We start from the raw sequence: 17014 nt of genomic DNA, 5'->3' as shown, positions 1-17014 counted from the left end.
AAGAGACAGATGGACAGAGCGTGAGAGAGACAGATTTGAGAGCGAACAGGTATAATTTCTGAAGTGTTTTCTCCTCTAATCAATTAGACAAGTGGATAAGAGAAATATGCCCAACAAGACCAACAACCTGGAAAAAAAAGGAAATGGTATGACCTTGAGTTCGGCTTCTGTGAGGCAGAAGCAGGAGAGAGCGATGGAGGGAGGAGGAATGGAGTGATTAGGGTTGGAAGGTAAAGAGGTCCGCTAATTGAAATGAAGAGGGACAACATTATTCAGCAGCGCCAGTCAAGAGGCTTTTCAACTGCACAACAGTCTGATTGAACAACACAGAAGAGAGACTAAGAGATTTTTGAAAATGAGAGAAAGAGTGTGGAGACTGATCTGAACCAAGGGACAGATTCACGGGAATGCAATTTACTCCAAAAATGAGACGAGGACGAGAAAGAAAGTGTGGGAAGCGGTTGTAATTAACTTCATGTGGCTTATATGCACGATTACCTTATATCGCGCAGTGCAGGCTTTTCGCACTGGGTTAGCCATTTGTACACATTGGAGCCAAGTCATGTTTCAAAACTCCATCTCCACATTTGTTTCTGTCCACCTCCATCAGGCGCCTTACAATCCCTCCTTCCTAATGAGACATCTTAAAAAAAACATCCCATCACTCTCGCAAAAAAAAAAAAAAAAAAAAAAAAAAAGGGGGGGCCCGGCGTTGCAATTACACCCCCTCTACCTTCCTCCCCTCTCCCCCGCTCTCCGCCCACCGATCCACCCCAAAAAAGAGCTAAGGATGTCGAAAGATGGATAATTTCCCCTAGGTACAATTTAACTGTCACTTTGCGTTGCCATTTACTGCGGCGCACAGCCCTGTTAATGTCCTCAACTTTGCATGTCAGCCACTTTCCAGCCAATTAAGCCCTGAAAAAAAAAGAGTGCTTTGCTCTGTGGAAACCTGAAGGATTAGACAAGGAAGCTCATTTTGCCTCACCCCCTGCCCCCCCTTCTCCCTCTGTGTCCCCCTCTTTTGTTCGGAGGAGATCGGCAGGCCTGTTATCAAGCCACTGTCCTTGCGTGGGGGAGGACGAGGTGTCTGTGTCTCGAAACGCAAATGAGACAGCGATCATGACACCACTAGCCTATTGTTACATGTGCCGAAGAATGGCATTTACTAATGTTTACGCCTGTAGCCACACAGGTGGATGCTCACACGATGCAGCCATGTAGGGGAAAACCTACTATATTGATTATGCTCAGGGGCAATTGAACAAGCTGAAAACGCAACATTTGACTGATTGTTATGATGTGGCAGACGAGTTATAATCATAGTCATCTACAGTATTTACACATCAGCAGACAAAAAGCAATATTAGCCTTATGTGGAGTTGTGTTTCTGGCCAGCTGACCAATAACATTCTGCCATCGGGGGGGAAAAAAAGCTCTGGCTTTTTTGTATTTGTTTAAGCTGATCACAGTCGTCTTCAGCAATGCAAAGCCACAGCAAAATAGTATGAGGGGGGACTCACTTTGGTGGAACATTTGCTCACGGGGAGGCCAGTCCTGTCACTATGACGGCTAAAACTCCACAAAAGAAGAAGAACAACAACAACAAGTGCTGACAAGTGTGGATTTACACTGTAGGTTTGTGTTCAGGTCACTCGTAATTTTAAGTGTTTAGCTTCCTAGCTCAAAGTACGGTCGCACAATATGTTCAGCATCAACATCGCAACGTGCACATGCACAACAGTCACATTACAGAATGCCAGTGTCAAGCATCTTTTTTACTGCTTGACTAATGAAAGACGAATTTTCAAAGGGAATTTGGAATTTGTTAGCCTTAAGGTGCCACCTTTTTCTGTCTTTACAAACAGAAATATTAAAGCTATCCTGTGAAAATTTGGATCATTTTATTTTTTTATATGTCACGGAAAACTGAATGACCACAATTTCAGTTTTTTCTATATTGTAACACTAACTGTCCTCTTACTCGACTTCTTTTATTTTCATCCATGCTTATTGGCAAAGGGATGCTCTCCTCTCGTTTTAGGCTTCCCCATGTACACAAGACTGTAGAATAGAATGGAAGTGAATGAACTACTTTTCCACCATGCCACTCATCTCCCATCAGCTCTCCAACCCCCCTAACAACTACTCCTCCTCCTACATTGCCACAGTTTCTCTGTCTTATCACACATGTCCTGCCAGCTCCTCATTTTGTCGGACTCATTAGCATTTCCTGTCGTTAATCACTTCCATAAGGATGTCGCAATCTGAGCAACCTGCCAGCTAGCGTAGTAGTGGGTTAGCACACACAACACTGAGCGGACGGGCATGAAGGCTAACGGGGCGGTGCATATGATGGGCTGTCAAGGGCTAATCTGCCGGAGAAGTGTTCATTAAGTCATTAGCGCTGACGCAGCGATGAGACGGGTGCAGACTGGAGTGATGCCTGCTTTGTCCTCTTTTTATCGCTTCCCTCCGTCCCTCCTCCTCCTCCCGACTGTCTGTTTGTCCGCTGACTGACGGAATGAGGAGGTGGAGACAAACGGACGGAGATGAAAAGATAAAAAGAGGAGGAGAGAGAGCAAGGAGATAAGATTCAACTGGAGCGCAAAAGTCAAGTATTGTGGTACTCAAACCTGCCCTGAGGCTTGGCTCAACCACTGCTGGAACTACATGTTCATTTCACTTTACATTCCAAAACCATTTCACACATTTAATACATCTACAAGAAACAAATGTAGGAAATTATTTCTTTCTAAAAAGCCTTTAAAGGGTTTTGACATGAAACTGGGAGTGTCACTGCCTTACATGTCAGTTTTGTAAAGGGCTGTCCACACCAAGAACGAGTTACTATAACACGAATTATGATATCAGTGATGTGAACGTTCACACTGATGAACAATAACGCTTCGTAAACAGTGTGTCAGTCGCTTAGGAAAATTGATACTGATGACCTGTTACTGCTGTACAGTAACAAATGGGAGACACCCAGATAGATATGGCTTTACCAGCATATATACATACATTATAATAACTTTGGTGAGGGAAGTTAATGTTTTAAAAAGTGAAGAGTAAAACATGCCATTCAGTCATTATGTCACCTCTGCTGTGAATAAAGTTGGTGTAGAGGAGCAATATTCAACAAATCTATAGAAATATGTTTTTTTTTATTGTTTAAAGAAAATAAACACTAACAGCAACCTAGCCTGTTCCCTACTAGTTTGGACTGGTCTGTCAAAAAGATTTTATCTGCACATCAGGTGCCACCTTTAATTTGATGAACATTTCTAATCCTTGAAAAGCAGCCAGCAAAAAAACCCCAAAATAACAAGTGGACCAATAACAGAAGACAGATGATGGTAGAATACCAGCAGCTAGCTTGTTCACTTGTGGTCATTAGTGTGTGTTCACTGCAGTATCATTTGGAGAAAGTACAACTGGCACTTGATTTGTGAACACGGCTTTGGTAAGCTCTGTGTGTGTGCGCGCGCGTGTGTGTGTGTGTGCGTGTGCGGTTGTGTGCGTGTGTGCGTTTTGGCTGCTGTTGATGACCCAGGAGTAAATTAGCCTCCTAATCTCACAGAGGCAGTGATTAACGAGTGAACCTGGAAACTCTGTTTGTGCCAGAGACCAGACTTACAGCAAAACAAACAGCGGCAGGGGAGCGCCAGTGTGTGAGCTTCTAAGCGTATGTGTATGTGTGTGTGTGTGTGTGTGTGTGTGTGTGTGTGCGCATGAGCTTCATGTGCGAAGGTTTACCTCTACGGCAGCACATACACTAGAGGTAACTGTCTATGAAAGCATGTGCAGGGTGTGTGTGGTAGGCCCCTGATGGCGCACTGCGTGGCTGTGGTAAATCCAGCAATTAGTGCTCTGTACATAATTAACATGCTAATGAGTTGATCTACTTAAAAGCTGCTCTGACAAATAGAACACACATACCCTGAGTAACGCACACACACCGAATTGAGTCGAGGGGTGGGGCAATACCATGACCCCACAGCTCGTGTTTGGTAACGTTCATTTGCATATTTGCATTACGGGAAGAGGCAGCGATGGCCATCTCTCACCACACACACAAACTCCAACACCTTGGAGTATAGCAGTGGGTGTTTCGGGAGATCAGGGGGTGGGGGCTCGTGGGAGAGGTTGCAGCTGGCGTATCCTCAAACAAACAAAACCTGGCTCTGACACTACACACACACACACATAATGAGCAATTTCCACATCCTCTCTCTGTCTGAATCACTGACCCAGAATGTAACCTCAGCTATGATCATAGGGAGGGATGAGTGACTCATTGAGACACACATACATACACACACCTGGCAACTGGATTTGGCAGATAAATACATGAATCTGACAACAAAAGTGAGCCGTTTGGCTGGTTGGTGGACAGATTCAGCCTCAGAAATAAAGACTGCACTAAACTATTGTTCCAATATCAAATATCTGTCTATATGGTGTGTGTGTAGGATTGTATGAGTATGTTTTACCTGTCCAGGTAGGCACTAATCAAAGGTGAGCAGAGATTGGTGGTGGGCTTGGCCAGTCCGAGGGTGAAGATGGTTTCCTGCAGACGTTGGATGGTGGCGGTGTTGCCTTTGGCTGCTAAGCTGCTAAGTATGTGAAAAATCACGGTGACTTGTGTGTCATCGATCAGCACCTCCTTCTCCTTCATCTCCTTCAGGATGTCCACCGCCTCTGTGAATGGAGGGGGAAAGTGAGATGAGACAAATGTAAAGAAACGTTCGCATCAGTCACGATCAACGCTCGACATGGTTTGGGATTTAAAGATGATGGGATGGTGAAAGTGATTTAGAGGTATGGAGGACGACAAAAAAGAAGAAATGTTGACGAGAAAGAGATATAATGCAGAGATATGAGGACGGAGAAGGCGAGCGGTGGGCAGAGCTTGGCTGGGAGAAGAGTAGGGTGTGTGAATATGATAAAAGGCCCCTTTAGCTAATTCCATGTGGGGAAAACAAACCCATATTAAAACAGCATTTTGCACCCAGCGGGGATGCAAATCCAACCCCGTATAATGCCAACTCTGCGCTAATTGCTACTTGCGGTTTTCTAAACGAGACTACAATTACCGGACCCCTACAATGGAGGCCGGCTTTTTGTCGTGGCCATGTAGAAAGCACTTGGGGGGCTAAATTATAGGTATGCAGCGACAAGGGCCCGCCATGGCCCCAGTGAGACCCTGGTAAGCGGGCTGAGGGGTGGATCAGTTTGGTCAAGTCCAGCTGGTAATGGAGGGCTTTTTACTGGGCCACGCGCCCATCTGGCCAACACTAGGGGCTAAATGGTGAAAAGGGTGTGTGTGTGTGTATATGTGGTGTATCAGGGTAAGGTAATTAAGATGCGTTTACTGTCTATTTAGACAGCTGCTAATGGGCTGACAGCGATACAGCCGCTCTCCACCAAAGACACTAATCTATACAGCATGACCACGAGGAAGGTAAGAGATGGAGAAGCCGAGAGACACAGAATATATTTGAATAATGTGTGTGAGGACAGTACTCCAACTGCAGAGCAATACAGACGCTTTGCTGAAAATTCACTCAACTAAAATACTCGCTCTTTACGTTTGCAGCAAACACAGAGAACTAAGGAAGACATTAAATAAAGCTACAGTAAACAAATGTGGGTGTAATGACACTAAACACCTACAGAGCTGGTAATATAACAAAACCCCTCAAACAGGAGTGTCACTCTACTGGGAACACACACATAAACACACGCACACACACTTGTGGGCTGAGGGACAGGGCCACTGGTGAGTGCTTTGGCATCCTAATTTCAGTCTGTCTCTCCATCCCTCCACCTTTCAGTGCTAGTTGTTATGGCGATATGAACCAAAGGCTGTCACAGATTTAACAGGACAGGGGAAAATAGGAGGAGGCAAGGGTGGAGTACGGGCGGCTGGCAGTGGAACAGGGAAGGAACGGGGGGGTTTAAGGGAGGACAGTGAGAGGGGTTTGAAGCTTCTCAGATAGATATGTTTAGTTAGCCGGTTGAGAGCTTGCCAAGACGGATGAAGAAACAAAAAGGCCTCATCTTGAAGCTAGTGGGTTCTTTGTCATGAACGTTATCATGTATCATACTTATCACTGCTCCAATGCATATTTTTTTCTAAAGGGCTGCAAGATTAGACCAAGAGCTCCTGGTTTCCTTTTCCTCTGCTATGATTTCATTTAGACTGAAAATAAAACTATTGAGACCAAGACCAGCTTTAGAGCACTCCATTGGCTTTTTACTACAGCATATCTATATGTTTATGGAAATATGTCATCATTCAACATAATTACCTCAACCTTCAAAGACTTGAACAGATGCCAATACAGTGGCAGGGCTCAACAAACTTTTAAAAGTGCTGGCCAGGCTGGTAACCAGACATCAGCTTTCAGTTACAGACACTGAACATATGGTTGCCGTCTTTATTCACTTTAGATATTTTGATTAATCAAGATAACATGCAGTTACACTATCAAAGATGTTAGTATCAACATTAAACAACTGCCCTATGATGACCTGACGTCAAGTTTGTGCTGTTTCAGTTTGGATGCAACTCTTGCTCTCTGACTCTGTGTGTCTCTCTCCATGTCTGCCTCCCTCCCTTCTTCCCTCTAACCATACCTCTCTCCATCTCTCTCTGACAGACCCGCTAATCACCGAGACCAATGGCTTGGAGTTGATCTGCCCAAATGGAGCTACACTAGCTAACATCCCTTAGCCCTCCACCCAAGCCCCCCAGCCCACCCCTCTTCCTCCTCCGTCTCTCCCTTTATCCGTCCGTTTAGCCAGTATGCATATCCATCAGCTCAGCCGAGCATCGTGGCCAGCAAAGCGAGCCAGACCCCACACACACATATCAAAACATGCAGAGGCAGACAGGCCAGGTAAACAAACATCACACAGCCCAATGGTTCATCTAATGTTCCATGACTTGACTGCTAGTGATGTCTCTTTCCCAAAATGCGCGCACACACACACACACACACACACCATCAAAGACGAGTCCAGGATCACCGAAAGCCAGTACAAGTTGTGTTTACCAAAGTAGGAGGATGGACAGATAGAGGCAGACGGGCAAGGGCAGGTCAAAGGGATGCTCGGTGAAAGAGAGGTGGTGTGTTTAAAGAATGAAGGGACAGAAGTGACGAGATGACAGCTCTTCAGGCCAACTTTGATACCTTTTTGCATGTTCACTTGCCACATGTTGACATATTAAATAGGATTAATTAATTCTGGTCTGAGACATACATGAAGGCAATCTAATAAGGTCAATCTTTTGACATACAAACCGTGTTCCAGGCTGACCGAGCGCAGGGATAGGAAGATGGGACTCAAGGCTGATACCAATACGATAACTCATCATTTACATAGTTTTGTATTTAAAAAGATAATAACCTCTGGTTCATGCAAATTTCTTCTTTGTTTATTTGAGGATCACAAACCAGCTTTACAGGTGTATACCACCAACTACTGTATCAGAGTGTGTAGATACAGCCCTCATAATATGAGTGAACTAATCTGGCAACATACAGTCAGCTGTATTTATCAGTAAGAATTTTGCAGATGCTGATGAATAGCCACTCATATATATTTTCAATATTGGGGCAATGATTTATCCACCCAAAATTTATCATGTCGTACACATACTGTATGCAAGTGTGTGCAAATGGGTGTACTGTATAGATATGTACATATGTTCTATTTTAATATTGTGGATAATATTGAAGATGCAGGTTCAATAGATTTTGTAAAAGTTACAGAAAAACAGTGGTCTAGTCATCCAGACAAAAATAACACACAAATAGAGAGATGGAGGGCTAGACAGGCGAATGCATGGACAGATGTGAAAACAGATGTGAAGACAATTAAAGGACCATGAGGAGAGCAGAGGAATATTAATTAGAGAGAAGTAATTATAAAGAATTGTACAAGAGCAATAGAGAAAGAAAGGCGATAAAAGGATAAAGTCAAAAGGATAAAGTGAGGTAACATAAAAAAAGTTGCTTGGCGAGGTAGGATGGGAGGCTCTGAACCAAGGGCAAAAAACAACAAAGCCATTAGAGAGAGTGTGAGAAATGAAGCAAGATGCCAGGAGACATGATCTTCAGCTGGGCCTGGTGTGTGCTGGGAGCCAGGCGGACCAGCGTCTGGGTGGGGACAGGCTAACATCAAGGTTAGCCATGTGTGCTAATGTGGCTGACAAGCGTCCCCTCCATATGCACACTCTGGCTAATGGCAAATGCGTTAGCGCTGCCTATACACACCCTGACAAACACACACACACAGATGGACACACCAACCGTTGTGCCCACCGAATGCCTTTTGCTTGAATTCACATGCAAATTTGTGTGTGTGCGCGTGTGTGTGCGCGTGAAATGCTCAAGCACTTCGGCGGACATGATCTGCCATTAGCATCAAGGCGGATTTCAATAATTCTGGAAAAATACACACAGTCCTGTAATTTTCCCCCTCTCTCATTTCTCACTGACACGGATGTGCGTGAGGGGGGAAGAGAATGAGAGAATGACACGCTTCGAGACAGAGCGGGGGAGAGAGGGTCAAGATAGAGAGACGGAGACGAGGATGGAGAGAGAGAGCAAAGGGGAGGAGAGAGGAGGCGAGGACAGACAAGGGAAACATTTTGCCTGTCATTGTGTGCAAAAAGCAGAGCAGCAAAACTGATGGTAATTGGGTCTTCGATGGGCTGAAGGAAACCCACCGTGGCATTCTGAAAATGGCTGGCTAATGTGGGTTTGAGGGAGGGAGAGAGACGTGACAGAGTCGGTGTCACACACACACACAAACACACACACAGTCACATCTGCAGGTCTTTTTTAAGTTCAAGCCTGATCTACTCTGATCCGGCTTACTGTCAGGGTAAAAGTAATGAGGAAATAAAAGCTGGTGGGATTAGTCAATTAATCAATTAGGAGAAACAATTAAGAACAACTTTGATGACTGATTACTAGTTTTAAATCCTTCAACCAAAAAAGCAGTTTAACACATGGTTTTGGCCAACAAAACAACTAGATTGAAGAAGTTACTTAAGGGGCTGAGGGATGATGATAAAGTTAAATTAAAATAATAATTCATATGAGCCATACCCTCCAATCTTCCATGCTTTGAGAGGGTCTTGACGAGTCCCAGGTATTTACCGGTATCCAACACTAGTGATGAATCCTTGCGGCTCCTAGGAGACAGACAGGGAGAGAGACAGATTTGATTAATGTTTTCCACTTACAGTAACGCCGCTCATCTTGCAGACGTTCTCTTGCTGGAGTTCAAACTGATGCCTGAAGCAGGTGGAGAGTAAAGAGAAAGACGGGAGTTTCCTGTGTTTTAGCCAGTCAACAGAGTGACCGGCTGCTGCATTAACGTCTCCCCTGATGCCACTCAAGTTAAACTTTAATGGCCTACTGGTTGCAGCGCTGCCTTATGTGTGAGCTTGTATCCTGCTTTACTCACATTTCCCGCTTCAGGTTGACCGCCTCGTCCACATTGTCCTGGCGACAGCACAGGTTGAGGAGGACTGCATAGCTGCCGATGGTCATGGCCTCCTCGTGCTGCTGCTTCACCTCGAGGGCGCGCTGAAGGTTCTGATCACAAACACACACACACAAAAAAAAACACACCTTAGGACCAAACCCATAGACAAAGCAAACTTTATTCAAGAAAAAGGAGAGAATTATGCAAGGCTGAGTTATCCAAACGTAGCGTACCTCCTCTGCACAGAGAGTGTGGATGAGTTGTCTGAGAACTGCGCTTATTGGTTGGTTCTCAGCTTTCAGGTCAGCCAGTTTCTTCTCAAGTGCAAACACCTTTGCAGCAATTCCCTGATGAAGACAGAGCGGTGTTAAACACATGACCAAACACATAACCTCATGAGCTTGACACATTAAGGAAATTATGAGACAAATTGTGGTGCTCTGTTTACTTAAAAAAAAAATGAAAAAGAAAATGTATGAATTGTATGGATTTGTTCTGACTCATACTGCCCGACTTACCACATGACGTTTAACAGGTATTACAGGATTATTCTGCCCTTGTTCTTTGGGATCCACCAGAACGATCACATCCTGACACACAGAGTGAACACAGTTAGATCATCGGGACAACTATAGAAACAGTCAAGCAAACATGAGTCCAGTCTAAGTGCCTTCTTCTCTACTGATATTTATCTTAACTAAATTTCAATGATAAAACATTAGGAGTAAGTACTTAATCTGGAAAATACGAATTGTATCTGAACGGCTCTGTACCTTGATGAGCTCTGGGACGTGGTAGGAGTCCAGAAGATTCCTGATTCCTCTGAAGATGTTTTGTGAGATAGTTATGTTCTGCAGAGAACCAACAAGAAGAAAATCAGTGTCAACAAAGCACTGAGTTCTCAGATTGACATTATGTTTGGACATTCACTGAACATAATGTGGAAGTAGGAAACTAATTATGTTTTCAATTTCAATTTCAGAGATTATAATGGAGAAACCGATGCTTGGTGTAATTTATTGCTATTAAATTAAATTCTACATTTTAGCTGAACTGTAAAATATCCTGCCTCCATCACATTGTTGACACAAGTGTTTAATAATCACATTAAAGGGACCATTGAAAAACAATGTATGTGTACCAGCTGGGATCTCAATATCAGAATTTGTTTTACCCATGAATATCTGGATTAGTAATCACCACAAAAATCAGTTGGGTTCTGTTTAAGAATCATTTAAATTAGCTACGGCTTCTTTTAAAAGTTTGTGTTCGTATTTGTGAAGAAATTACTGCTGAAAATAAAGTTGCAGTTGGAAATGCTAAAATCTAAAAAAATGGTGATTGGATGGATGATTTCTGGAGGTCAGAATTAGCTACATTTTAGATTATTTTGTGACATTTCAGTAATTCCAAAAACAGTCCCACACTTGACCAAGAAACTGGTTTACTGAACTCCAAACAGCCAGTTAAGACGAAACCTTTAACCAAACAGTGAAAAGCATAATTTAATCTTCCGCAGCAAGTCTGGGTGCCCCAACTCTTGCTCGTCAAACATGAGGTCATGCAAGTGTATTTTGTTGTGTGTGTGCATTTGTGAATAATCCGAGTCTGATTACATTCTGCAAATCATCGCAGATCAGAGTGTGTAAGCTCCTTTAAAAGGGAAGGTTATGAATGAACTGGACAAACAATACACTGTGTGATGTTTTCAGTAACCTCATCAGGGTGTGTGTAAGTGTGTGTACCTTAGCTTTTAGCTGATTGAAGTATTTCCGCAGTTTCTCTTCCTGTGCCTGCACGTCATCGTCTGACATGCTGTCAATCAGATTGTACAACAAGTAGGAAACCTTTTCTGGATGGGAACACACAAACACACAGACACACCGAGTGAGCAGTTGTCATGCGAATACATTTCATTTGCCAACTTGTCACTTCCTGCACCCATTTGTGCATTTACATTATTTTTCTGTAGCCTCTGCAGAGTGTGTGTTTGCACTTCTTTTCTGCTGACAGAGGCTGCTTTTGGGCTAGAGTGTGAGTGAATGCGCGACGGTCGGTGGTGACAGCTTTCCCCTACCTCAACCCTCTCTTACACACACACATAAACACACAAAAACGCAGATGTCATCTAATGGAATGTGACATGGATAACAGTCTCCATCGCTCCCACCAGCACACACAACAGTTCCGGCACTGGGGACACTCTGTGACACACACACTGACACGGAGCGACATTAACGCTCCACACACACACAGACGCGCACTTTTGACCACTCAGCACTGTGTCAGCAGCCAGGCTCTATTTCCTCATACGAATAGACCAGGTCTTACTCACACACAGACACGCACACGCACACGCACACACACACACACACACACACACACACACACACACACACACAGGCTTCATGACGAGAAGTCGGCCGGTCAGCAGTATTCTGCTACTGACACTGAACGCAAACTCACATACATAGCATTTTTCTGTCATCTGAATTATAGTTGGAAGGTGAGACGGAGACTGCAGTCTGCAAGTTTGAATACAGATACCTGATAGATGACACACACACACGCACACCTCAAAAGCATCCTCTCTCTCTCTTTCTCACCCACACACACAACCCACACAGCTTGCATACATCTCAGTGTCCTGACTTGCCAGTGACAACGGTTTGTATAAATGTTTTCTTACCAGCAGGCATGTTGGTTCCCTTTGTGAAGCGCTCATCATTGTACAAGAGCTCTGTAATCTGGAATGAGGAAGAACAAATCAGAACAAAAAACACACACAGAATATTTGACACATTTTTAAATTAACCCCCTTGTCTTTCCCTTTTCTTTTCTATGTTTATGTTTTTAAAATATGTGTAAATGAATTGTGGGTTATGATTGCAAATGATCTCGCAGAAAAAATAAGAAAAAGAGGGAAATGCCTAGAGCTAAGTAGCCATGCTAAACATTTCTTTATTTATACGCTCAGTGTGCCATAAGGAGATTTGCATAAAAGCCAGCAGATGGCATTTGTCATATTGTATATTCTTCCTCAACGTAACTCAGTACGGACCAGATGGTGAGCAAATTGGTTATCATAGCCATAATGTTGTGAGGAATAGAGAGCTGAAGATTCACTGATTGCCTTTAAAAAAGCCTTTTAAACTTTAATGAGTGTCCAATTTCATGTTTTTTTCTTTTATTTTTTTTACATTAAGTCTATTTTTCTGTATTGTTTTGAAGATGCTAAAATATTTTTCCAAATTAGAAATCCCATTTACTCCTCCCCTTCTGTGGGAATGACAACTGAAACAAAGGACACAGACAACAGTGAAACCAATATCTATTTTCATATATATTGTTTATATGTGAACTACTGCTTTTCATCTCCCAACATGTACAAAAGACAGTACGATACTACTTTTCAACATCATCCACACCACTTCTTATTGTTATTATCTTAACAATATAACACTGACAATCATGTGAATTTTTACTTATTTTTTGGTTACCTTTCTTTTGTACTTACTTCTGTTGTTACTTCTTATACACTCATATTTTGTATAAATATTCATACTTTAATTGTATTAATTCTAATAAAAACTGGGGCAGCCAGGAAGGAACTAATTGGCTGCTACTGTAAAAAATAAATAAATAAAACGATCTCTTGCACAAGAATTTGCTCAGGGATTAATTAAGTTGTAATCATCTTATCTCTCTGTACTGGCATATACCGGACACATACAGACACTCAAACAGCTCATTGACATCTTACCTTCACCATGGTCTCCACGTCATCAGACCTGCAGGGGGCAGTAGAGGACAAGACATGAGCACCCACTCAACATGCACCACCACTGGGTCAACAACAGCTCCCAGTATGTCAGGGTTAATGTGTATCTCTAATAGAGGCACCTCAACCACACACACACACACACACACACACACACACACACACACACACACACACACACACACACACACACACACACACACACACACACACACACACTCACACTTCTAATGTGCATTTATTCTTCTTTACCCGAAAATGATTATTCCTCACAGGAAAGACTTCAAATCACCTCAATCACATTAAACTGAAAATGTTGTTTAACTTATTTCAAGTTGCTATTAAAAAGATAAGCATGAGGTAAAATATCAGGAGTTTTATTTTTCTATTAAAATGTCCCAATTTTTTCCCAAATTTGTTGCACTCCAATTCCCTGAATATTACATACTGTATTTGTTTGGAAATGTGAATAAATATTTTAGATGACTTAATGAATTTTCTGACTGCAATTTACATCAGACTCGAGTAACCGTAACACTGACAGTGTCATGTTGCCACAGCAAGTAAACTGACAGTGCAGTACAATACAATACAGCAAGAGAGAGACAGATTTTACAGTTTGACACTCTCAATCCCACAGTACAAGAAAGGAGAGACGGCAGTACAAAAGCCTGGGAAACCACAAAAGACACACACTCAAACACACACACATACACACACGGAGGCTAAATGATGACAACGTGTGACATTTCTGGCGTTGTCAGCGAGTTGCTGGAAAGAAGGAGAGAGGGGGAGATGAGAGACAAGAGGAGAGAAGAGAGAAGAAGAGGTCTTTAATGATTAAATTATCCCCTGACCTTGCCTTTGACAGGGGCAGGTCCCGCACTGCAACGACACGGCGCTCACTCGTACACATAGATGCACACACACACTCCCCAAGTGACAAGCCCAATTATGACCCTGTCAGGCAACCTAACAGTCAGAAGACTGTGTAGGGGTGTGTGTGTGCGTGTGTGTGTGTGTGTGTTAATGCAATGAGAGCAAAGCAAATGGAGAAGAAGCGGATTCAGACGCAAAAAAAAAGACGCACAAACAATTAGTCAAAAGGCACCAACACAGAGAATAAATGTAAGTTTCTCTACAAAAACATCTGGTAATCTACATTTATTTGTGGTTTTGAAATAAGGTAAAAGTTCTATAGTTGCGATCATGAATCTGCTGTTATTACTCATGTTTTCTTTGAACATTTTTTAATGTCCTTGAAAGTATAAAATTATGCTTTTATGACCTTTAAAAAACCACAAGACTGACTGTTTTTCCTGAGAAAGAGCCACATTTTCACATTAGAATAGCTATTTTATCAAAATGAACACATCATCTGCAATAAGGAGTGTACCAGATGAACTTGAAGTTCAAAGTTTAGCTCCTCTGAGCATATATCAGCTTTTCAGTTGAAGAAATAACTTTGGTCCCTATAGAAAAGTCCAGGCTTTTCTCTTTGACCCACCTCCAGCTTCGCTCTGGGGCCAGAGTGTTTTTGTGGCGGTGTGTGGTGTTAAACTGTAAATATTCATAAACATCCCTTCAACAAAAGCCCACGGGTCAGACCCCGGTCCTAGGGCTAACTCTGCATGCGTGTGTGAGAAAGAGTGAGATCGGTACGGGGATCTGGGTAAGAGGGGCAGTGGTGGGCATCTGCTAATTTACATATCTCCCACGGTGCTTTGGGGTAAGAGCTGAGGGATGACGGCCTCCATATGTATGAGGCACCCATGTATGTGTGTGTGTGTGTGTGTGTGTGTGTGTGTGTGTGTGTGTGTGTGTGTGTGTGTGTGTGTGTGTGTGTGTGTGTGTGTGTGTGTTGAGTGTTTTTCCCTGCAGCTGCCCACACAGACGCCGTAGATGCTGTGATAGGCTGCACATGTCACCGTGGTAGCATATGCTGCAGTGACCTCCATAGTGCTACAGGCTTCCCTAAAACGCCAGTCAGGAGTTGTGAGGCAAAATATGGAGAAATATGGAATATCAAATGATGGGAGGACACATAAACATAAACAGCAGTCGGGCTAATTGACTCACCTTCTGAAGCCCAGGATAAGGCTGCCGCGGAAAAAACTGAGGTCCAACGGGGGGAAGGAGGGATCGGACACTGGAAAACAGAGAGGAGGCCGAGAAGTGATGAGAGGGAGAGACAAAGAAAAGCAAACAACTTGTCTTCATGTGGACTGATCTGGTTGAAAATGATAAAGTAAATAAGATAACCAGAATATCAAATAGTTTTGATTTGCAGTTATTCAAATAATTGTGATTTGATTCACTAAAATGCACCAGTGCATAATTTAGGTGCATCCAACAGTACATTTTAATTTCTTGAAATATCTAAATAATTACAATCAGGATTAAAGGTTCAATTACATGTTTTTCTTTATTTGAATCACAGCAAACACAATATGAAATTGCAATAACCTGTTGTAAGATGATTAAAAAATGTATACAGTTTCTGGCACACCAGTGCAAAAAATGAAAATGTAAAGTCAGTCTTGGCAGATTTTTGGGCGACTGATTGGAAAAAAAGAAGTGGTCTGAAGACGCAAATTGGAGAAACTGTGACTGGTCATATCTTTAAATTGTTTGAATTATGAAGCCCAAAACTCAAAAGTGTTTAATTTACATGACATGGAAAAACACTGAAACTTCCACTGGGTGACTTTGAAATACATAAAAAGTAAACGCAGCAACGTATGTGATAACGACTGGTGGATGTTTGAGACTAAAAGGAGATGAAAGACAGAAAACAGGAGGAATCATCCATTATGTAACAGCCTTCTCTAGCCCATTCCTCTGCCAGTTGAGGCGCCTCTCGTACTCACTCTTTACATATTCACATAGACTAATCTCTTAAAAGGCCTGATGAGCACAGAAGAGTAAGTGGGCAAGTGTGTGTGTGTGTTTTAACGCTGGTCCAATTAGCCTGCAGGCGAAGCAGCGATTTTTATGATGATGGGTGCTCGAGATGCAGAGGAGTCGCTTTGGAATGTGTGTGTGTGTGTGTGTGTGTGTGTGTGTGTGTGTGCTTACACAGAATGTAGAGTTCAGCCAAGCTCTTAAGAGCCACCGAGCGAACCTCTGAAGACAAGACGCCCTCCGACTGCAAAGACATACCTGCATCCTGAGTAGACAAAATCACCCTCATGTCAGCAAAAACCTTTCCAGTGCATACTTACACACACTCTCTCACACACACACACACACACACACACACACAATCATTCACAGATTACCTGGAGGGCCTGTCGAGCTGCTTCCATGCTGGGGTAGATGGCCAAGATGTAGTTGGTTAAAGTCTCGGAATCGGGGGACAACTCCAGCTCCTGCATGCACTTCAATGCCGCAGCCACACCTACAAAACACACACACAGAAAAAACAATTACCAATATAATTTCAGCACATCAATAACAGAGGTACTGACTGTCAAGTCAATTCTTCTCCAAACCCAGACTGCATGGTATGGTGAGTGTGATTATACCGCCAAATTTTGTTTTTGGAATGTACAGCTCTCACACCATGTGGTCAAATCTGAATAATATAATTGAAATGTTATAATATACAAAAAATTCAAATATAAATTGAATGCGCATGTTGATAGATTTTAAATGTAGAACTGAAATCATGGGTCCCTATATTAAACTATTTCATTTTTTTTGTCTGGAAAATGTCAACCA

At 42.8% G+C, this 17014-nt stretch overlaps 1 protein-coding gene and 1 long non-coding RNA gene across 2 annotated transcripts in view; one reads left to right on the top strand and one right to left on the bottom strand.

Annotated features, from left to right (window-relative positions):
• The window catches only part of lrpprc (leucine-rich pentatricopeptide repeat containing), a 55879-nt gene that overhangs the window by 27331 nt on the left and 11534 nt on the right, over positions 1-17014 (bottom strand). Inside the window, exons 12-23 of the mRNA XM_037123419.1 lie at positions 16573-16691; positions 16370-16460; positions 15371-15440; positions 13274-13301; positions 12200-12257; positions 11256-11362; positions 10284-10361; positions 10029-10100; positions 9744-9857; positions 9490-9620; positions 9129-9214; positions 4497-4704 (exon numbers count right to left, since the gene is read on the bottom strand). Of these exons, the coding sequence (XP_036979314.1) occupies positions 4497-4704; positions 9129-9214; positions 9490-9620; positions 9744-9857; positions 10029-10100; positions 10284-10361; positions 11256-11362; positions 12200-12257; positions 13274-13301; positions 15371-15440; positions 16370-16460; positions 16573-16691 (1162 nt within the window). The remainder of the gene's footprint in view (positions 1-4496; positions 4705-9128; positions 9215-9489; positions 9621-9743; positions 9858-10028; positions 10101-10283; positions 10362-11255; positions 11363-12199; positions 12258-13273; positions 13302-15370; positions 15441-16369; positions 16461-16572; positions 16692-17014) is intronic.
• LOC119033399 lies at positions 4694-7254 on the top strand. Its single transcript, XR_005079237.1, has 3 exons — positions 4694-4824; positions 5390-5467; positions 6669-7254. It is a non-coding gene; the product is annotated as an uncharacterized LOC119033399 (long non-coding RNA).

The sequence above is a fragment of the Acanthopagrus latus genome, chromosome 15, assembly GCF_904848185.1.
Source record: "Acanthopagrus latus isolate v.2019 chromosome 15, fAcaLat1.1, whole genome shotgun sequence".
Classification (NCBI taxonomy): domain Eukaryota; kingdom Metazoa; phylum Chordata; class Actinopteri; order Spariformes; family Sparidae; genus Acanthopagrus; species Acanthopagrus latus.
The sequence above is the reverse complement of the archived record's forward strand: the minus strand, read 5'-3'. Positions and strand labels throughout refer to the sequence as shown.